This window comes from Nyctereutes procyonoides, unplaced genomic scaffold (genome assembly GCF_905146905.1).
Source record: "Nyctereutes procyonoides isolate TBG_1078 unplaced genomic scaffold, NYPRO_anot_genome, whole genome shotgun sequence".
Classification (NCBI taxonomy): domain Eukaryota; kingdom Metazoa; phylum Chordata; class Mammalia; order Carnivora; family Canidae; genus Nyctereutes; species Nyctereutes procyonoides.
This window is the reverse complement of record NW_026575024.1, coordinates 26,895,820-26,918,125: the sequence shown is the minus strand read 5'-3', so window position 1 is coordinate 26,918,125 and position 22,306 is coordinate 26,895,820. Positions and strand designations below refer to the sequence as shown.

The 22,306-nt window shown below is 48.0% G+C and overlaps 1 protein-coding gene across 3 annotated transcripts in view; it reads left to right on the top strand.

Moving 5' to 3' along the window:
• HM13 (histocompatibility minor 13) overlaps nt 1–22,306 on the top strand; it is a 40,744-nt gene that overhangs the window by 2,331 nt on the left and 16,107 nt on the right. For all 3 annotated transcript variants that reach the window (XR_008661206.1, XM_055300249.1, XM_055300255.1), the window contains exons 2-7: nt 7,278–7,376; nt 12,368–12,450; nt 17,712–17,800; nt 19,514–19,599; nt 19,681–19,806; nt 20,857–20,914. Coding sequence is in view for 2 of the 3 variants with exons in the window: in XM_055300249.1 (XP_055156224.1) it covers nt 7,278–7,376; nt 12,368–12,450; nt 17,712–17,800; nt 19,514–19,599; nt 19,681–19,806; nt 20,857–20,914 (541 nt within the window). In the remaining variant the exon portion in view is untranslated. The remainder of the gene's footprint in view (nt 1–7,277; nt 7,377–12,367; nt 12,451–17,711; nt 17,801–19,513; nt 19,600–19,680; nt 19,807–20,856; nt 20,915–22,306) is intronic.

Genomic DNA, 22,306 nt, shown 5'->3' with positions numbered 1-22,306 from the left:
CTCTCTTTCCTCTCTCAAATAAATAAATCTTAAAAAAAAAAAAAAAAAGTTAGTTTAGGAGTTGGTGGAAGGTCTGATGTGGGAACAGAGGGCATGCATAGAAAAGAGCTTTCGATCCACCATAGCCTCTAAATACCTCCCCCACCATCCCTTGAAGGCTGCATGAAATCGCAGACGGCCAGACCCACCACTAGTAACCAGGATATTCTGAAGGTTTACAAAGCCTTCACCTTCTTTGATTCTCTCACCAACTAAATGTTACAGATGAAACCAGTTTTATTTTCCCTGTCGTATGGAGAAAGAAACTGAGGGTCAAAGAAATGACTACTCGTGATCCCGCTGCCAGTTAGGGGCAGAACTGGGTGTTGCTAGACCTAGTCCAGGGCTGCCCTTGGTACAGGTGCTTCTAAAGACCCACACAAGTGGCATTTGGGCCCAGGGGAAAAAACAAGCAAACAGTTCCCTTTTCCTACCCTGAGTCATGTTTCCCTGGTCATGTGGAAAGGAGAGAGAAAAGTTAGTGTGGGGACCCAGGAGTTTTGACTTCCCACCAGTGTTAGACCTTAAAGCCAGCTGAGAGAGGGCATGTGAGGACAGAATTCTCCATGGAGCCAAGTTGTCCATAACAGGCAGGGCAAATTGTGAAATCATGGAGAGAAGAAGGTGGAGCATCCAGGAGTATGTTGGGAAGAAGCAGCTGTGGGAGGAGCGGTCTTAGAGGGGTGCCCATCCCTGTCAGAGACTTATGTTCCCAGAAGGGAGCAAATCCCAGCCCAAGCAATAGCTGGAGATCAGATTACTTCAAAGGCCCTTGGCCTGTAACTCAGAGGAGCCCCTCAGCCAACTGGACTGGGCTTCTGCTCTGTGCCAGCACCCCTGGTACCCTGCCCAGGGGCTGGGTACCAGGGGTGCTGGGACAATGAAGGGTTGTTGGACAACAACCCAACAGAGAAGCAGATGTGTGAGCAGCTGACTAAACTGAATCCTGATATGCCTTCCAGAGGAGGCCACAGCTGCCTTTGCATGGATGGGCAAAAGTTCAGCAAGCAAAACAGGAGAGAGGGAGGCATGGCATTGCAGGGCACGTTCAGGGAGGCAATGAGGAGTGTGATGTGAGCCAGGGGCAGGGCCTTGGAGGACGTAACAGGAAGATGCTCAGGCAGCCTGCAGCCATTCTGTACAACAGAATCGTGAAGGCAACACAACAGTTTATCTTCATAGTTACAAAATGACCACATACTTGCACTTGTGTAAAAAAAAAAAAAAATCCAAGCCATGGAAAAGTATAAAGGAAAAGCCTCCTTAGTACCACTCCTTGAAGGAACCTGGTTAGCTCTTTGGTGTGTAACCTTCTGGAACTTTTTCCATGTATATACAAATGTGTGTGCCTGTGTGTGTATACAAATATAAATTTATTTTTATGACAATGGGATTTTACAGCACAGACTGCTCTGCAGTTTAATTTTTTTTTTTTTTAATACTATGTCTTGGTCGTTTTTCTATGTCAGTACCTGCAAATCTGCCTCATTATTTTATGCGGGGAGGGTAAGTAATGCATGCCCATGGTACAGAATTCCAAAGGTGCAGAGGGTGTCATGAAAACCTCTGTCCTACCCAGCTACCTAATCTCCCTCCCTAGAGGCAGCCCCTGTTACCTGTTTCTTAGATATCTATCCAATAAGTTTGTGCCTTTACAAATAAGCATATGCTTTCCCCTCATTTTTGCATTATAACTTACATTTTGTTATAAATACACTTTTTTGCACCTTGCTTTTTTCACCAAATAGATGTTGGAGGTCAAATATATCAGTACATATGGAGTGGTCGTGTTCTTTACAAGATTTTATTTGAGATTAAAAAAAGAAGATTTTATTTGAGAGATAGCATGCTCCAGAGAGAGCACTAGCAAGGGAAAGGGGCAGAGGGAGAAGCAGACTCCCTTCTGAGCTGGGAGCCCCATGCAGGGCTCGATTTCCAGGACCCTGGGATCATGACCTGAGCCAAAGACAGGCACTTAACTGACTGAGCCACTCAGGCACCCCTCTGTTCTTTAATAGCTATATGATGTCCTACTTGTATCCCACAATTTGTTTAGAGCACTGGTTCTCAAAATGTGATCACTGGACCACCAGCAGCAGCAGCATCACCTGGGAACTTATTAAAAATGCAGATTCTGAATTAGAAATTCAAGGTGGGCCTGACAGTCTTTTTTTCTCAAGCCCTCCTGACAATTCTGATATGTGCTTGTGTGAGAACCTCCAACTTAGAGTCCTCTGCTAGTTGTTTATACAAGTGTCCGTCTTTTTCTATTACAATCCATGCTGAAATTAATCTCCCTGTATGTTTATGTCACACTCGTCTATATTCGTAGAACGATTTTTTTTCTTTTGAAATTGATTTGCTGGGTCAAAGGCTACGTGCATGTTTGATTCAGATTACGCATCATAGAGATGTGTAAATTTATACCCCCACCAGCAGTGACCTCAATTCCTGTGTAATGGCTGCACAGTAGTCCAGTCTCCAGGGCTTTGTGAGCCAGGTATGTGATACAATCAGGTCTAGGCTTCAGAAAGAACTCAGTGATGGGAGGGAGGAAGAACAGGAAGGAGGCTGGTGAGGTGGTTGCAGTGAAGACTGTAGTGGAGCACAGGATTGGAGTTTGGGGGTTCTAGAAATGCTTAGGAAGCAGTCATGGTGAGGTGAGTGAGTGAGTGAATATGGTGGGAAGAAGAGGAGACCCCAGGGTCTCCAGCTGGGGTTACAGAGTAACAGAATGGTCCTTAAGTCCCAGATCATTTCTAGGGCATGGCCTGGAAGCAGTACTCCCAGAGGTCAGGCCGAGCCAATGACTTGAGGCCGGGTATCTGTCTTCCCTTGCTTTTTCTTCTGTCCTGATAACATCCAGAATGTCACTGGAAGCTAAATTTATTTCTGCTATTTGTGTCAGCTTCACACACACAAATTATGTTTTATGTTTGGGGAGCTATTGCATTTGCCTAAGAGCATCTGGCTTGACAATCTACATGGAATTAGAAAATCCTAACAACTTTTTTTAACTTTTTGTATTTTTGTAACAACCAAAGTTAACTCTTGGGGGAGGGTTGTTTTGTTTTGGGGTGGGGAACTGAGGGAGAAAGAATCTTGGGCAGGCTCCGCACCCAGTGCCAAGCCTGATCCAGGGCTCCATCACAACCTTGATATCATGACCTAAGCAGAAATTAAGCGAGTCAGATGCTTAATTGCTAACTGACTGAGCCACCCAAGTTCCTCAAAGGATAACTGTTCCATTGTCACAGGCTCCCTGAGCATCATATCACATCTTGCCAGCAGAAATTTCCTGGTAGGAAAGAGAGGTTATCTAGGAAGTAGTGGCAAAGAGTTTGGACACTGGAATCCTGTGTTTGAATCCTGGCTCCACCACTCACAAGCTGTGTGACCTTAAGCAAGTTACCTCACCTCCCTGAGCCTTAGTTTCCTTATCTGTAAAGTGGAGCTCTTAAAAATACCTGCTTCAAAGAGTTTTTGTGAGGATGAAATCATGTAAAGCACCTAGAACAGGGCTTGGCACATGGAATGCGCTCCATAAGTTTTATCCTTAGTACCTTTACTGTCAGATTTCCAGTCTCCCGTCTGACTCAACATTGCAGCTTGGATATTTACACAGTCACCTTCAGAGGCGCCCAGAGTCCTCTGTATAGTGAACCATGTACTTGGCTTGTTCACAAGTAATTTTAAGCCTCTTCCCACCCAGGATGCAGGGAATATGTGGACATGAGCCATGGCCCTGATTTATAAGTGAGGCCAGAGTCCCACCTGCTCTGCACCTGCAGGTCTGTCTGCCTTGTGTTTCCTTTCTTTGTACACAGAGCAAATTCCTCAACTCAGTCAGTGTGTATCTGGCTCCTACCCCCTACCAGAACCTGTGCTTGACCTTCAGGGCTTTACCAAAGTGCCGACTGCTTTCTTGTGATTGCCTTATACATACTAGTAATAATACAGATAATCTAGACAGCTCGTGTGACAGCTCAAGGCACAACACTAAGTATTTCCAGTGCAAAGGTCATAGAATCCTGGGGCACCTGAATGGTTCAGTTGGTTAAGCATCTGCCTTCAGTTCAGGTCATGATCTCAGCATCCTGAGATCGAGCCCTGTGTCGTTCTGGGATCCAGCCCTGAGTAGGGCTCCCTGTTCAGCAGTGAGTCTGCTTTTCTCTCTGCCCCCACCCGGATTTGTGCTTGCACATACATGCTCTCTTAAATAAATAAATAATAAATCTTAAAAAAAAAAAAAAAAAAAAAGGTTGTAGAATCCTAAAACTCATCATACAGCTGAGGAGACCAAGGCTCTGAGAGAGTAACATTCCCAGGCCTCAGAGCTGGGAGGAGGCAGAGCTGGAAGTTGTGCTGGGCTTTCTAACATCAGAGCCCTCTCCCAACCATTTGGCACTTGTACCAGGTATCACAGCAGTGTACATCTTATTTTGTCATGTGTCACACCGTATTGTGATATTCTGTTTAAGTGTCAGGGTCTTGACCTGCCTGCCTGCCTGTGGACTCTTTGAGATTAACAGCTGTCTAATATACATTTGTACCTATGCCCCTGCTACACAGGACATATATGTGGAAGCGCATGGAGAGGTGGGGGAACTTTCCCAAGCCCCATGGCACACTGCTGCCAAAAGCAGAAAGAAACCTAGGGCTGGGGGCAGCCTGGGTGGCTCAGTGGTTTGGCACCTGCCTTCAACCCGGGATGTGATCCTGGAGACCCGGGATCGAGTCCCACATCGGGCTCCCTGCATGGAGCCCGCTTCTCTCTCTGCTTGTGTCTCTGCCTCTGTCTCTCATCAATAAATAAAATCTTTAAAAAAAAAGAAAGAAAGAAAGAAACAAACAAACAAACAAACAAACCCAGGGCTGGGGAAGTAGGAAGAGGGAGAGAACCCTGCCTCTTTGTGTCAGTACTGCTTACCTGTCCCACCCCCTCCTTCCAGCAGAGCTGCCCCTGGGTGCTCCAGAAAGGAGGTCTCTGAGGCACCTCAGTCATAATGCTGGGGTTTGATGAAGTGCCTCCCCACTCACCTCTCCCTGACAATATCAGCTCCTCATACAGTCACGGTACTTTATAGTTTGGCAGGCTATTTCACATCCCATATCTCATTTGGTGGAAGTCCCTTGGCCCTTTTAGAGGTAAATAAAGCTAGAGATTGTGATCCTGTTTGACAGAGGAGTTTAAACTGAGACTCAGTGAAGGATTTGCCTCAGTCACCCAGCAAGCCATTAATAGAGCACTGAATACCTTGATTTTACTTTACATGTATTATTTGCATATGTGTCAATTTTATCTGTAGGAAAAATTCCCTGAAGTGGAATTGCTTGGTCAAGGGTATATGCACTTGTGATTTTGACAAATATGTAAGTGTGCTCTTTGTAGGGAGACCAGTTTACCCTCCTGAAGGCACCAAGGGTGTACCTGTTTCCCCATAACCTTACCAGCTCAGTCTGTTATCGAGCATGGGGACGTTTGCCATTCTGATAGATGGAAAATGGAATCTTAGTGAACTTCAACTAGAGTTTCTCTTAATAAAAATGAGAATGAAAAAAAAGGTGAGGATGAACATTTTTTCCTGTGATTAAGAGCCTTGTGTGCTTCTTGCTCTCTGACCCTTCTCTGTATCCTTGGGCACATGCAAACTACAACTTGAAGCACCTGCTAAGTTATACTCCCCCAAAGACTGGACCAGAACCAACAGTGTATGCACGTCCTGGCTCCCCGCCTCCCGGTTCTATTTCATGACCATTTCATGGGTTTACTGCTCTCTTGACTTCATCTCCTTCCCCTTCTGCATTTTTCCTTCCATCCTTGAGCAGAAGGTCTACCTGACCCAAAAACTGCCCTCTCCAGGCAGCTTCTCCTTTAGCATGTTTTGTTGGTTTTTTTAAGAGGCAGCCATGAGCCAAAAAATTAATGAGATACTGAGACTGAACATGATCCCTTGTCCCAGGGATGCTTTTGCCTTATTCACAGGATGGACACAGTGGCAGTGGAATCTCAGGCATTGTGATGAGCCTGTGGAGAGAACCTCTCTTTGACTTGAACAGAAGTCTCATCTGGCATTGCTAGGACTTTTGGTAGCTAGGATATAAAATAGAATAGACATAGAAAAGTGGGAATTGCAGTGGGGGAGTCAGCTTAGCCCAGTGGGAAGTCTGGGAAAGCTTCATGGCAGTAACATTGGGCAGGATCTTGACGACTGAGGATTTTGCGTAGCCGAGAGAGCATGGAGAGCATGATCTTGAAAGCTTTCGACTCTGTTTTTTCAATATAAATTTAAACCAGGATTATACTGCCATTGATAGATTTTCATTAGAAAGGTTTCTGGGGGCAGCCTGGGTGGCTCAGCGGTTTAACGCTGCCTTCAGCTCAGGCCCTGATCCTGGAGACCGGGGATCAAGTCCCGCGTCGGGCTCCCTGTGTGGAGCCTGCTTCTCCTTATGCCTGTGTCTCTGCCTCTCTCTGTAGCTGTGTGTCTTTCATGAATAAATAAATAAAATCTTAAAAAAAAAAAAAAAAGAAAGGTTTCTGGTAGGAATTCTGTGAAGTTGATAAAATCTCTATGCTGTGCTATTGCTCTACTCCCAGTTTTTTCCTTTTTTTAAAGTACTGAAATTATTTTGACCACATTGAGGTTTTTTCATGTACGTATTTATCCTCTATCATGTCTTTACCCAAATCACACTGTTGCCAACTATAGCATCTGCCATTATGGATTTAATCATGGCTTTTACTCTTACCAGATTCAATTTTCCCAAATTCCTCAAGTTTAAGTTTGATCAAGATTTGCTCCTCCTCACGTTTGGCATCTGCCCAGTTGCAGCTTCCGTTGCTGTCAGTTTTATTTGTTGTTGATTTGTTTCTACTCCGAACTATTGGATAACAAATTCATCACATCTACCTGGTAGCTAATCCATAAGGAAACTGGGAGTAGTTCTCAGGAGGTGTAGAACTGCTCTACTGTCCTGAGCTTTCAGAATTCTCTTGCAGGTATTGCATACCATACCTGCCTCTGCCATCACTCTTCTCCCTAGATCTGCCACACATGCACTGCCAGAGTCCAGATTGCCCCAATGGCAGAATGGCAGGGTGGAGCATCTTGCCCCTGGGTGAGCAGAGGGAACCACATTGCCACGGCCTGGGGTCAGGAAGATGGGGTGAACTCTAGCCCTCAGAAGCCAGAACCACACCCTTTGCTAACAGGCACCTTTCCTGTCTGCTCTAGAACGCCTCAGACATGCCGGAGACCATCACCAGCCGGGACGCTGCCCGGTTTCCCATCATCGCCAGCTGCACGCTCTTGGGGCTCTATCTCTTTTTCAAAGTAAGTCTTCTGTCACTTGCTGTGTCATTTGGTTAAATAACTTCACTTTGTTTTGTTTTATTTTTCCCATCACAGGAGACATGCATGTTCATTTGTAGAAAATAATGAGCAAGAGGGGGGAAAAGTCATCATAATTCACCTCAAGACCAACTACACAGAGATAACCACCGATGGTGTTTGGGACTCCGCCCTATAGTCTTTTATTTCTTTTCTCCGCGTGGCTTTTTTTTGTTTTGTTTTGTTTTCATGATACCGTTTTTTGGTTGCATTGTACTGTTTATGCTGGGACGGGATATAGCTTGTGTCTCTGATGCACCTCTACCATACTAATTGCCTTTTTTTTTAATTTACCGAGGTTTATTTTCCCAATAAAAGTTACACAGGCTCAGTGTTGAAAACGTGGAAAACACAGAAAAGTAAAAAGGGGAAAACAGCAGTCATCCAAAACCCCACTACCAGAGACAATCACAGATTCCCTTTGGAGGTGTGTCCTTGCGCTGTTTTCCTGGTGCATGGTTTCTCCGTAGCTGTGGCCACGTGGCGTACTCAGTTTTGTAGCTGCTGCTTTCACTCCCCATTAATAACATCATAAGCATTCTCTCATGTTACTGCAAACTCTTCTTAAGCTTTTTTTTTTTTAATAAAACATGCACTATTATGAAAATAAGATGCAGAAAACATAAAGGGAGGGAAAAATACACAGAGGTAACAATTGCTATTAACATTTGGGCATGTTTCCTTTCAGGCTTTTAATAAGCATGCTTTTAACATAATTAGAATCCTACCCTAGCTGTAGTGTTGTGTCTTTTGTTTTTATAGGAGTGCCTCACAAGTGCTTTTTTTCTGGTCACTGAAAAGCTCTCAAGAACAACTTTTAATTCACATGTAAAAAATACATGTAGATGGTGAAAGAAATGTTTTCAATCTAAGGGACAATGTAAATGAACCATAATCTTCCTAATTTGGTTTCTTGTGACTCTTACACATAGATCTACATTTATATTAAAATTTTAAAACAAATGTATCAGATGTAGGACTTTTACCATGGAGATATTTTTGTATCAACACAGTCAAATCTACCTCACTCTCTTGCACACCAGTTTGTGGCTCTGTTTTATGGCTGTGCCCTTGAGGGATGTCTAGTGCTGGGATATCACTTGCAGTGCTGCCGCAAGCACCAGGCACAGTATCTTGGCCTGGGCACATATTTTCAAGTATGTCTGCAGTAGGAGGACCAAGTCATATAACATCTCCATTTGCAGTTTGAACAAATAGTACCAAATCCCCCCAAAAGATTGCATCCATTTACATTTCCTCTAACAGTTAGGAGTGTGCTGGCTCCCTTATACTCTCACCAGCATTGAGTAGCATCAAAATTCCTTATCTTTCCCAGTTTGTGAGTGAGTCAGCAACATAATTTTTAACTCCTGTTTCCTGTCCCATTGCTCCCTCATTGTTGGATCAGAGCTACACTTCTTAACTGATTTCAGAATACCCCCACAGGCAGATTCACCACAGTTCACCTCCAGCATCTCCCTCACTTTAAACAGAAAGAGTTATCCTGATTTTTATTCTTACAAATAAGAGTCCATCAAATAACAGGAGGTATTCACAGATTTTTTTCCCCCTGGACCTTGGGTGAAGAGTTGAATTTATTCCATGCTTTGGTTCATAGCACACCATCATCAGTCCATGCCAGGCCCCTTCTTCACCCCTAGTTCCCACCTGCATCTCCCACCTTCATTTCCCTCTCCACAAGAAGTATCTGCTCTAATGCGTTTGCTTTGTCTTCAGATGTGTGTCTCCTTATAAAACGTACAGTGTCAGTGTATCTGTGTGTATTGAGAGTCCAGCTTCCATAAATAGAGCTGTGCGGTACATCTCTCTCTCTGCTTTTTCTCTCTATACTTTTGAGATCTCTCTGTGGCCATCTGTATATCTAGCCCATTGCCTCCAACTTGGCTTTTGGCAGATATTTCTCAGGTCTCTGCCATGCTGAGTGCCAGGAATACGTACCCAGCCCCTTGCCTCAAGACCTTCTAACATTTTTAGAACTTAGATTCTTTCCTTCAGCTATGTTCCCTCAGAAAAGAATTTCTGGCAGTGGAAGGTATGAGCATTTTTCTTTAGGGCATTGGATGCTCAGCCTGTCCCCCAATCCAGGTGGGTAAGTTCCAGCCTGCTGGCGCCAGAGCACACAGCATACCTCTTGCCCTAGAGGGTCCACACTAAGATTTCTGAAAAGTGGCTGCCTGGACAACACAGCCAACAGATTCCTCCCAAACTCCAGGCTGGTGGCTGGTTTCCTCCTCTCCCCAGAGTGGGACATTTCTCAACATCGTAAAATTTACCTTGTCCCACCTCCTTTAAAACTGATTGTTTTAAGTTAACTTATAAAAATTATACCCCCCAAAAAAAAAATTATACCCAGCAACATAAGGAAGAAATTGGGGTGAAGGAGAAAATTAAAATACGATAAAACAAAGCCTAGGGTGAAGACCATACCCTGAACCCAGGCTCTAAACTTGAAAGACAGGTACTCTTGTCAGAGTGACTGATACTGGTGTGGCTCTGAGTTTCTAGCAGCTAAAGCACAAAGAAAGCCAGACTTGGTGCAACCTGGTGCACAATTTATAGGCCACACAGTCAAGCCAACTGGTAGCTATAAGTTGCAGCCAGAGAGATTTCCCCAAGGCCCCTGTGGAAGGAACACTACTGAAAGGTATACCACATCTTCATAAAACATGGCCCACGTGCCTAGGAAACATGTTCATAGGGCTTTTTCTTATAGTAGTTGTATTATCGGCCACTGCGTTGCTTATCCATTGATTCTGCAAATATTTATTGAGTGCCTGCTGTGTACAAGGCCCAGAGTGAGAAAAACAGCTGATGATCCCTGCCCTCAAGGAGTTTCCTATTAATTGATGGAGATGGACACCCGTCAGTCACACCAATTACAGACTGAAGTTACAGTCTGGGAAGTGCTATGGAGGCAAGGTATAGCACCAGGAAAGGATGAAAGAACCAGCCAAGCTAGCATGAACCTCTACTCCTGCCCATCTCTAAAAGCAGCACCTCCATCTACCTCACTGTTCTACTCGACCCTCCAAGCACAAGCCCCTGGAGTTGTCCTCCCTGCTCCTCCTCCCAGACAGCCCCTCAGCACCTCCCACATCTGCCATTCCAGAGCAGATCTGGAATCTCACTGCTGCTCGTCACTTCCCTCCATCTCCCAGCCGAGAGCACCATCCTCTATCCACCAGACTGTGCAGTGCCCTCCTCACCAAACTGTTTGCTTCCACCCTCGCCTTGTCTTCCACGCAGCAGCACAGGGATCCTCTCAGACTATCTGATCATGTCACAGCCCTGCCCTCAGCCTCCAGTACTAGCCTGTCTCACCCAGAGGAATCTAGTTTTTCTCATGGCACTGCAGAGTCTCTTTCCCTCTTACCTTCCCAGCCTCCTCTCCTGACATTGCCCCTTTACTCCCTCAGCTCCAGGCTCACAGGCTCTGACTGTTCCCCACATACATGAGCAACATTCCTACCTCAGGAGCTTTGCACCCACCCTTCCCTCTGCCCCAAATGCTCTTCCCCCTCGAGTACCCTCACAGTAGTAGCTCCCTTACTTCGTTAAGGTTCTACTCCTGAACAAGGTATCTTCCCATTGAGAGGCTGTCACCAGCCACCTCTCTAAAAGAGCAGTTCTCTCTTCTGTCTCCTCGCCCTGCTTTGCTTTTCTTCTGAGCACCCATCACCACTTGACAATATATTGCATTTTTGTTTCTTTTGAGATTCTTTCTCCCTTACTGGAACATGAACTCCATGAGGGCAGGGACTTTAGGCCTTTTTCCTTGCCATATGTATCCCCAGCAGTTTATACAATGCCATGCACATAGTAAGCAGTCAGTAAATGTGAGCTGAATTACTGAGATGTGGTTGTATCAAGGAAAGCTGCTCTGAACTGAGAGCTGAAGAAAGAAGGGTGGCCTAGATGAGGAGGGGAGAATGTTCTGGGTGGCAGGAGAGTGTGTGCAAGGCCGGCTGCCAGTGTTGGAGCTGTGGCACAGACAGGGCCCTGCAGGCAGGCCAGTGTGGTCGCAGCATGGAGAAGAACAGCCAGCGTGTTGTGAGCTGCAACTGAGAAGGTCCACAGTGGCCATCGCAGGTGCTGAGGGCCGAAGTGAGGGTAAAGGCCTTGAGCCTCTTGAGTGTGGCTTTAAGCAGGGGAGCAATGTGGGCAGACAGGCATCTAGACAGATTCTGTAACCATCTCCTTGAGAGTGCCTGGTGCCTCTGTGCCCCATACCACAGCACATGATTCCCTCCCAGCTGGTGACCCTAGGAAAACAAATTCAGGAAAGGACGAATGTGGAGGAAGATGGCAAAGCATTCCCAGAGTCCAGAATTCACAGTAGTGACAGGTGGCTTTGGAGCATAAGAGAGAACGTTTCTTATTTTGACTTGACAGACCAAGAAGCAGAAGGCAGGTCCTGCTGTCACCGCTTCCAGCCATCACCACAGGAATACTTATCCAGAAGAGCATCATGTAAAGGATGGAGCTGGGCACAAGCAATTTGTAACTAGTGTGCTTGGAGCCTTGGTGGCTGCTGTGAAAAAATCCCTAGATTTTTGATAATATTTCCAAACTTGGAAGAGTGCATTCTGAGATTCAGGTGGCTCCCTTGGGACATTGCACTCCAGACTGTCCTCCCCCATGATTCTCTGCCAGGGCCCTGATGAGCACAAACATCCTGCTTGTCTCCAGATAATGGAGCCACCAGACACCAACATACAGACTCTTTTGGGAGTGCATCTGGGGGGCCTGAGGTTCCTCCCTTTTTCTCTATAGGCACAGAAGGTAGAAGGCCCCTAGCATTGTCTGAGGTTCTTGACCCTGTTCCCTAGCTCCAGAGGGGAAACAGGGACTCTGGTTTCCTCATAGCCACTGGCAACCCTGACTTCCTGTTTCTTTTTTTATTTCTGCCTCAGATATTCTCCCAGGAGTACATCAACCTCTTGCTGTCCATGTATTTCTTCGTGCTGGGAATCCTGGCCCTGTCCCACACCATCAGGTCAGAAGGCATCTCTGCAACATTTGAAGCAGCTTTCTCAGGAGCCAGTACAGGGTCCTGGATGAGAACATGACCTTTGGCGTCATTCAGAGCCAGGTTTGAATCCTGGCTGTAAAACCCAAGAGCATCTTTCCCCTGTGTTACACCGTGGATGACCTAGAACAGGAACTGTAACCCCTGCAGGACCCAGTTTCCTTACAAGGAGTAAGAGTATCCAATGGGTGTTTCCCCAACCACGGTTGTTGGGAAAGTTACTTGTGAACAGGAACCTGACATCACTTGTCACGGTGCTGAGATGGGTAATACCAGTGCCACCTGCCAGATGTTGTAGGCTGTTGGGCACCAAGCACTAAGCCTATCTTCTCATATGTGATCTTATTTCATAATGAGAGAGAGGCAGTGTAGTGAGAAGTTAGCAGTACAAGCTCTGGAATTTGATTACCTGAATTTGAATCCAGACTCTGCTACTTAATAGCCCTGTGACTTTGGGCAAGTTACTTAATCTCTCTGGCCTCAATTTCCTCACCTGAATGTGGAGGAAGATAATAGAACCTTCCTCATGAGTCATGGGAAATCTTTCAGCCCAGTATCTGGCACCTAATACGTCCAGTAACTGTTAACTGTCATTGTTACTATTATTTCCTGTGCTAACCTGTCAGGTAATTTATCGAGGTTAGCTTTTGCTTTTAATTCTGTGTTATCTTCCGAAACTGAAGCTCGAAGAGGTTAAGAAATTTGCTAGGATCACACAATGGATAAGCAGCAGAGCGAAGATTCAAACTCAGATCTGAGTGGCCCTAGAGCCATGTTTCTTCCCACTGCCACCCTGCTCAGACTGCCACATGCTTGTGTGTATTCAGTGGGGATGAAGAACCTAGGTGAAGGACCCTCAAGGAACTCTGCTATGAGCATCATGAACAGGCCAGGTCTCCATGCGTTGTAAACATTTGGCATCCCTAGCCCTGCTTTACTAAATAGGAGTTGTGTCCCCAGTCCACCCCCAAGTTTGTGACTACGAGAGCTCCCCACCTGTTTCCTTTTGGCCCCTGAGGTGGTATAGCGTCAGGTTGAGAACCACTGACTGAGAGATGGCCGACAGACCAGGGAAGTTCCAGAAGGAATGTAGGAATGTAGCTTGAAGTCAGCTTTGAGGCGTGGGAAACCTGAAAGAGGCATGAAGGAGAGGAGAAAGCCAGGAACTAGAAGGTCTGTGTGCAGTGAGGGCACAGTTGGGATGGGATCTTTCTGCTGTCGTCAGAAAGCTGGAGAGGAAACACCAGGCCTGATCACAGAAGGCACTGAAAGCCGGTTGAGTTTGGCCTCTTCTTCGAGGCACACTTGCAGGACAGTGTGGTTAATCAAGAGCATGGGTTCAAGAGACGTTGACTTTATGACCAAGTCCTGGCCCTGCCAGCTGTATAGTTTAAGCTTCTCAAGCTCTCTGAGCATCAGCTTCTTCATCTATAAAATGGACACACTCCGAGCACCTCCTCTCTAGGGTGTGGGAAGGATCAGGGGAGCCACAGCTATAACACAGCTGGAGCACAGTGCCAGGCACACTGTGAGTTGTGCTTCTGGCCCAAGGTCACACAGCTGGGACTTGAATTCTGGTCCTTTGACTGAGTTCAGTGTTGTCTTCAACTCTACCTGCCCTTTACCCACAGAATCTTGTTCTGGCCATCTTAAAAGAATTTTAGTCAGGCTCCCAATCCTAAAAAGTGAAGGCTCAGAGAACCTACCTGAGTGACAGACCTGCAAAATGGTTAGCAGACCCAACCTCAAAGGGTCTCAAATGCTGATTAGGATTCCCCTCGACCATCCTGCCCCTGCATCTGCACGAGGCTTGAGATTCCCAGGCCTCCTCATGGCCCAATCCCCACCTCAAAGAACCTGGTATATTTTGTCTGTCTTTTAACTGATTCATAAATTTGACTGGTAAAAATTGTTGACAGAAATAGAACCAAGAGCAACTGAAACTGCACATAGTAAAATATATTAGTGACTAAAACTTAACAGATGAATCATTTTCTTGATAAAATTAGAGCACAGTGTTTGTCCTGGGAAAACCAGACCTCATGAACACAATGGATGACCATGAGCAGGAGAGACGCTCCCCACTGTCCTATGAAAAATTTCATATGAACCAAAAATGGTAGGATGACAGAAGTTGGTTTGAAAAATTTACATGGAATCAGATGTGCGTAATTTTAGCAAAATGGGAAGAGGGCATAATTTAATCATGTTATTTAGAAAGTTGAAAAAAAAAAAGAAAAAAAGAAAGTTGAGCCAAAAATTAATTTTTCTCCTTCAGTCAAATCCAGTTTTCTGAAATACTTTCTCAAAGAAAGTCTACAGTGTAGTTAGAATTTCCATGAGCTGTTTATATGCACAGACTTGGAGTCAGACCTCCATCAGGATCCAAAGGGTCTGAAGGTGGGATTCAGGGAAGGTGAGGCTCTGAGGGCTTGTGTGACCACCGGGATGCCCAGCTGGTAGGGGCAGCGGGTATTTTGAGTCCAGGTCTGACTTCGCGGCCCATGCTCTTCCTGGTTTGGCGAGAGAGAAGAGGAAACAGCTTGTAGAGGGTGGGCTGGCCGCCCCCTCCCAGCAGTCCTCTGGTCCCCAGAGGACTGGGTGGGGACAGACCCGCTGATGGGCTGGAAGAACCCAGCCCCAAGTCGAGTCAGCCCCACATGGGGATTCTTGTGGATCCTTCCACCCCCGTCAACCCCCAGCCTGCCTCCTACTTTCCCCTCATGCAGCCACCAAAACTGGAGCCCATGCCAGAACCCTTCCTGCCAAGGGAGCCTCAGCTTATTTTTATCATCTGTGAGCTCACACCCCATTCAGCTGACCTTTAGAGGGAAAAGGGCCCGTGAGGCCAAAATCTGCCACCCCAGGAAGAAAAGGTCAGTTTCACTGACCCTTGCTTTCCACTCCCAGGGGAGAAGGGCACCAGGATGTGGTTTCCCAGCAGGAAGCGGTGATCTTTAGGTTTGATGTGAGCCATTGAGGGCTAGAAAGAATCTCTGCCTGCTACAGAAGTCTGCATTCAGAGCCACCATTTACCAACTGCCTCCCAGACACCAGGCCTGCCCTGGGTGGGGTGAAGGTGAAAAGACCAGATCCCTACCCAAGTTCAGGGTCACCAGCCAGGTTGCTTGACTCTTGCTCTGTGTTTTCCAGCAACCCTTCCTTTCTCGGGATAATCAAGTCATCAGTCTGGAGACTTGTTGCTTGAAGTAGAGACTGCAGTTAAGTTTACAGGCTGCCAAGCATTCATTTAATCCTCTTAATAACTAAGAGAAAGATATTATTGCAGTGTTCCAAATGAGGAAACAGTTGCACAGAATAGTTAAGTAACTTTCCCATGGTCACACAGCTAAATCAGTGGCAGGGTCAGGATTTGAATCCAGGAAGTCTGGCTCCAGAACCCATGCTCTTAGCCACGGCACTGGTTCAGAAGCTAGGCATCAAGCTCCTGAGGGAGAAGCCAACCTGCAGTGAAGGGTTTATCTCTCAGGCCTTTTCTCTGCCTCTGCCCACATACTCTAGCTTTAGGCTCGTCCAAAAGTGATTCAGCAGACTGAGCAGAAGTAGCTTCCAGCCTCCTCTGTCCCAACTTCTGCCCCCCACCTCTTCAGAGCCCTCCTGTGGAAACCCACTCCCGGCTCTATCCTTGTGCCCAGCACACTTGTGTTCACAGAGCTCTCTCGTTCATGCCACAGCCCTGCAGGCGGGGAGGCTGTTTGACAAGTGGGGAGACAGGCCCTGAAATAGTTCTGAACTCCACATCTTTCTCCAGCCCCCAGGGTCTTAGCAAGGAAGCTCCCTTCCTCTCCCTCTACTGCTATGCCTGGGAACCTCTTGGCCTCCTATGTTTACCTGCCAATTGGGAACACCATTCTGGATGTGCCCACATCCTCAGTCATTGTCAGTCTGATTCGGTGTTGCCAGCTGCTTTTGAGCTCAGGCTCTGGAGGCACCAACACTGATGGACACTTAGAATTTTTATGTCCCTGCTGTGGGTACAGAGTTGGGCTCATCCTCTCCCCTGCCTTCTCTCATACCTTCACATCAAGCATTTGAGATAGGTGGTACCATTATCCCCACATACAGCTGAGGAGATGGGCCACTGAAGTGACTTGCCCAAGGCCACACAGCTGGCATACAGCAGAATAGTCTCCAGGGCTGAGCCTCCTGCAGAGCCAGGCTGGGCCAGGAGGTCCTGATTTGGTCATCTTTTTCAAAGGCGATCCAGAAAAGAAAGTTTCTCTTCCCTCCCTGCCCAGGGCATAGAGTATACTGGGTAATCGGAAACTGTTTTTCTAGAGATGAGGCTAAGCCCATCCTGAGCAGCAGAGGCCTCATGGAGGGAGTGAATGTCCACGATTTATCATCTAGCTGATTGAGTCCAGCTGAGCTTATTAAAAACCCAGGCCTGACAAATCATGAAGTGGAGGGTAGGCAGTAACCATCAGGTCATCTGACTTGATAGGTCTGGAAGAGAGTCCAGGAATATGCATTCTTGACAAGGGACTCTCATAGATCATAGAGACAGTGCACGGACCAGGCTTTGGGACCCATTACTGTTTTAAAACTGCATTTTTTTTTTTTATGATAGTCACACAGAGAGAGAGAGAGGCAGAGACATAGGCAGAGGGAGAAGCAGGCTCCATACACCGGGAGCCGGATGTGGGATTTGATCCTGGGTCTCCAGGATCGTGCCCTGGGCCAAAGGCAGGCGCCAAACCACTGCGCCACCCAGGGATCCCTAAAACTGCATTTTACATGAAGTCTGGCCCTGCTTTTTTTTTTTTTTTAAGATTTTATTTATTTATTCACGAGAGACAGAGAGAGAGGCAGGGACACAGGCAGAGGGAGAAGCAGGCTCCATGCAGGGAGCCGACGCGGGACTCGATCCTGTGTCTCCAGGATCAGGCCCTCCGCCAAAGGCGGCGCTAAACCGCTGAGCCACCTGGGCTGCCCCCTGCTTTGTGTTTCTTGGACAATAACCAGGAGGCAGTGCAGAAGCACTGAGATTCCAGAGACCTGTGTTTGAGCCTCAGCTCAGATGGGGAGTCAACTCTCTGAGGGCCTCTGTTTCCAATTGCAAAATCGGGATGATACCTCCTCCCCATCAGGGCAGCTGTGAGGGTGCCGGGAAGTAAGAGATGTGAGTGGGTGCCTCCAGGGTGGTGTTGGGCCTGCGGGTGCCCACGGGGACCCTGTTTGCCAACCTGCTTTATCTTTCCTTCCAGCCCCTTCATGAATAAGTTTTTTCCAGCCAACTTCCCAAATCGGCAGTACCAGCTGCTCTTCACACAGGGCTCTGGGGAGAACAAGGAAGGTCAGTGCTCCCTGCATTCCCTGGTCTTGGGGACTTCCCACCTCTATTCCCCTTTGTCTCCAATATCGGGGCTCTCCAATAGAGCAAGTGATGGAAAAGGTGGGCTCTGAAATTACATTCCCTGGGTTCCCATCCCCGCTCTGCCACTGCCTACACTTGGGACTCTGGGTGAATGCCTTTACCTCTCCAAGTCTTGGGTGTTTTTGTTTTTGTTTCATCTGTAAAATGAAAATGATAAATCTAGTACCTCCGTCACAGGCCTGTTGTTAGGACTGGGAATAAGTGATGGGGGGAGCACTCAGCACACTGCCTGGCTCGCAGTAGCACCCAGTAAAGCTGACTGTCATAGCTCCTTATTTCATACCTGTTTTTAATGTGATCACTCTCCCACTTAAGACGTGGAAAGAGGGGGTGTGGTTCTTTGGCTTTTAAAAAAAATAAAAACTATGGGAACTTGGGGAAAGCCTGGGCTTTGGGGATTTGTCCACATATGTGTTCGAGGACTATAACAGGATTGGCAACGGCTTGAGCAAATGGAAGGTATTTCTTGCATAAAAGTCTAATAAGCTTGTGAGTGTCACTCTGTTATGGGTGCCTGCCACATTCTGCCTTATTCCTACAGAACAGTGACTTTATGTCTTTCCTTTTTGCATCTTGAGTGCATCTGTGCCTAAGAGATGATCGTTGAATTTAAAAAAGAAAAAAAAGGCTAAGCTTGCACCACAGAGTCGTTGGGGTCTGAGATTCCATCTGCCTTCTGCTCTGCCACCTTCAGGTGGCCCTTAGACCCAGGAGAGTGCATTACCACTAGATCTGGGCCCATTTAGCTACAGGGCAAGCCTTGAGATGTGGCCAGGAGCTAATTGCCCTCATGTCCAGTCAAAAACCACCAGGGTACTTCCTGAAACCAATGCTACACTATATGTTCACTAACTTGAATTTAAAAAAAAAAATCACCATGGTGCTGTTACCGCAGAGAACAAAAATTGGGGCCCACCAGCAATCTGTTGGACTCTGGAATCTGAAAGAAGTGGCTGTGCTCTGTAACTGTGGGCAAGCCCTACCAACTTCTGGGCTGCCTCACTAGGAAGTTTGGAAGTGATGGAGAATGGCTATAAGAGAAATGTCTACCACAGGGCTCCCCATGGGAACACTCAGTGACCCCCTCCTGCTTTTTCTCCAGGCCTCCAGATCTTATCTTCTTCCTCTTCCTCTTCCTCCTTTGCTGGTGATGTATGTCTGCCAGCAACCTTCTTGGTTTTCTTTGGTGGCAAAGTAGAAAGATTTCTGAATGGACTGGGACCTAACTAAAGACCTGGCTCAGTAGCAGCTGGCATTGATTGAGCACCCCCTGTGTTCCAGGCACTGTGCTGAATGCTTTGTAAGGACCATCTCACTTGCTCCCCAAAGTAGCCCTATCGGGGAGGTGCTGCAGTCCCCTTTTTATAGAGGAGGAGACAAGCTCAGAGCATCCCCCACAGTCATGCAGAGTCTGTGCTTCCAATACCATGGACCATCTCCCGCTGACCCTGCACCAGGCCTCTGTTCTCTCTGGGCCTCTAGTCCCTCCTCTAGGAAATTGGTGTGGGAGGGAGGGGGATGCTGGGAAGGCTCTGGCAGTGCCCACAGCCATGCCCTCCTCCGTCCAGGGGCTGACAGGTGGGAGGGGCAGCCCCGCCCCGGGGAGTGGACTTACCCGGCCTCTCTGCCCAGAGATCATCAATTATGAGTTTGACGCCAAGGACCTTGTATGCCTGGGCCTGAGCAGCATCGTTGGTGTCTGGTACCTGCTGAGGAAGGTAAGGAGCCAGGGCCTGGGGAGGATGGGGATTCAGGGGCATGGTAAGCAGACAGCCGATCTCACTCCCACCTTCCCCCAGCACTGGATTGCCAACAATCTCTTTGGCCTGGCCTTCTCCCTTAATGGGGTGGAGCTCCTGCATCTGAACAATGTCAGCACTGGCTGTATCCTGCTGGGCGGACTCTTCATCTACGATGTCTTCTGGGTGAGTCGGGCTGGGACACAAGGGATCCCTTGCTGCCTCCATCCCTGTCTCTCTGGTCCCAGTGGCAGTCATCTGATGGAAGGCAGCTACCTCAGCCTAGAAGTTGAGGCCCCAGAGCAGCTCCTCTATGGGCCTACTTGCCCTCATCTGTGAAACCACTGAAAGCAGATTTCCCCTTGGCTGAGAGCCCTCCCTGTGCCCCATGCCTTCTAGCCGCCCTTGCCTCTTTCTCCCAGTGGCCCTGGCAGAGCGATTCCTTTCCTGTGTCTTCCCAGCAAGCGAGTTGAAACTCAGAGAAGTTCAGGCACGGGTGGTTAATGCTAATGGATGAGCCCAGCAAGGGCACCAATCTGAGGACAGAGACTGCTGTTGGCAGCACACTCTGGCACACACCAGCCCTAGGCTGAGGGGCATGCCACACTCACTCCCGACAGGCACCACTGAGGGCCCGAGGTCAGCCTGACTTAGGCACCTTTCCCTGGCTTCAGACAGCCTCTTTCCCCCTTATATGGGGGTGGTGCTGGAGGACTTTATCTCCAAGGAGGAGCAGAGCCCTGAAGGAACAGGAGGCCTGGCCCAGGCCATCAGAGGCTCTTTCTAGCTCCTTCCATTTGCCCCACTTATTGCTCAGATCCAGGAGCCCCATGAGGTATCCATGTGACCAGCGTCCGTGGCCACCTTATCTCAACTTCCCATCTGCTCTGGAGCACCTCCTTACCCCCCCCTCCCCCCATGAATCTCAGGCAGCATTGCATCTGGCATCCCAAGGACAGGGTGGCTCAGTCAGATAAGCGTCTGACTCTTGGTTTCAGAACAGGTCATGATTCTCAGGGCCTTGAGATCGAGCCCTGTATCAGGCTCCAGGCTCAGCCAGGAGTGTGCTTGAGTTCCTCTCTCCCTCTGCCCATCCCACATGCTCACTCTCTTTCTCTCTCTCTGTAAAATAAATAAGTGTTTAAAAAAGAAAGAAACAAAAAAGGAGTTCCTAGGACAGCGTTACTTTGCCACCTGGTCCTCACCTCCCTCCAGACTCCTGTCTTCTCCTCCTAGGTATTTGGCACCAACGTGATGGTGACAGTGGCCAAGTCCTTTGAGGCACCAATAAAATGTAAGTGACCACATCCACTATGAGGAGTCCTTCTGCTTCCACCTCGTGGTCCTGCCCCCCTCCTGGTTTCTGTTTTGGTCAGTACCTCTCCCTTGTCTCCTCCCCATGCATCTCTTCCTCCTCCAGGCTGTCCTGTGTCTCCAGCCTGGTTTCCTTCCCCTCTTTGAGTCATCTGGCTGTGTTCCCACACAGCCACCCTCTGCCCAGACCCTGGCATCCTTCCACCTAGTCCCATTATGATATGATGCAGGATGAGCTGGTTGGGGTAGAGCAAGCACAGAATGGGCTTCTAACACAGCCTGCAGTGGGGCACACGGAGGCTCTCCAGGAAAGGAGTTTCTACACTGAGGCCCGAAGCCTCTCACTAGGTGCCTTTAGCACCTAGCCATTGGTGCAGTCTGTCCCACACCCCTCACGCTGCTCAGGTTTTCTTCTTCCTATAGCTACCCATTGTTTATAAAGATGAGCAAATCCAGGGACAGGCATCTAGGCGTCAATAAGCAGTGCAGAAATGTCATCTCACACTGAGGCAGAGCACCTCAGCAGTATGTTACCAGCCCTCACCAAGACCTGGCTTGCTTCAATGTCCACCCCACCATCTTCAGCACGTCTGCCTATCCCTTCTGCTCATCACCTCATGGTCCCAAGCTGGCTGCCACAGCTCCTAGCACTGACTCCTCATGCAGCTATGTCCAGAGCAAGAGAGAGGGAACTTTGTGTTTCTCTCATCAGAGAGGGGGGTTTTTTCTCATAGGCCCAAATCCAAACTGGTCGTCAGCAAGAAGGTGGGAAAAGCATGATTAGCTTTGAGTTTAAGGCTCAGACCACTCAAGAATCCCCTCCTGGGATCACGAGACCCAAAGAAGAGGATGGAATGAGTCAGGCTGATAGCAAGGAAGGAGAGAGTCCTGTTGGGAAGGCTTTGGTCCTAAGAACCACACTCCGTGGGCACTGGGCAGCCAGGGTAAAGCTGGCCTCAGCAAGAAACAACTGTTCTCAAACTCTGGCTCTCCACTGCTTTAGAGAGGCCTCGATGAGCCGGACAGAGGCTCCTGGCTACACCCTGCTCCCAGATGCTGTGGTCCCAGCTCAGTGACCCCAAGGGAAACAAGTTTCTGCCAGCTTTGTCTTGAATAAACAAGTGGGCCCATGAGCCAGGCCCTCCTGCTGGGGAGACAGAGGATCACGATGGACAGGCCTGGGTCGCTGCCCCCCTCAGTGTCTGGAAGCAGAATATTTGAATTGGCAGCCCACCAGAACCAAGGATGTAAAGCAAGGCAGTTCTCCAGCAGGAGAACAGATGCTGGGCCAGCCAGAGCAGCAGCTATTCCCCATGTGCTATGATAGATGAAGCCAGCCAAGGTGCCAGGAAAGCTTTCATGAAGGATGAAC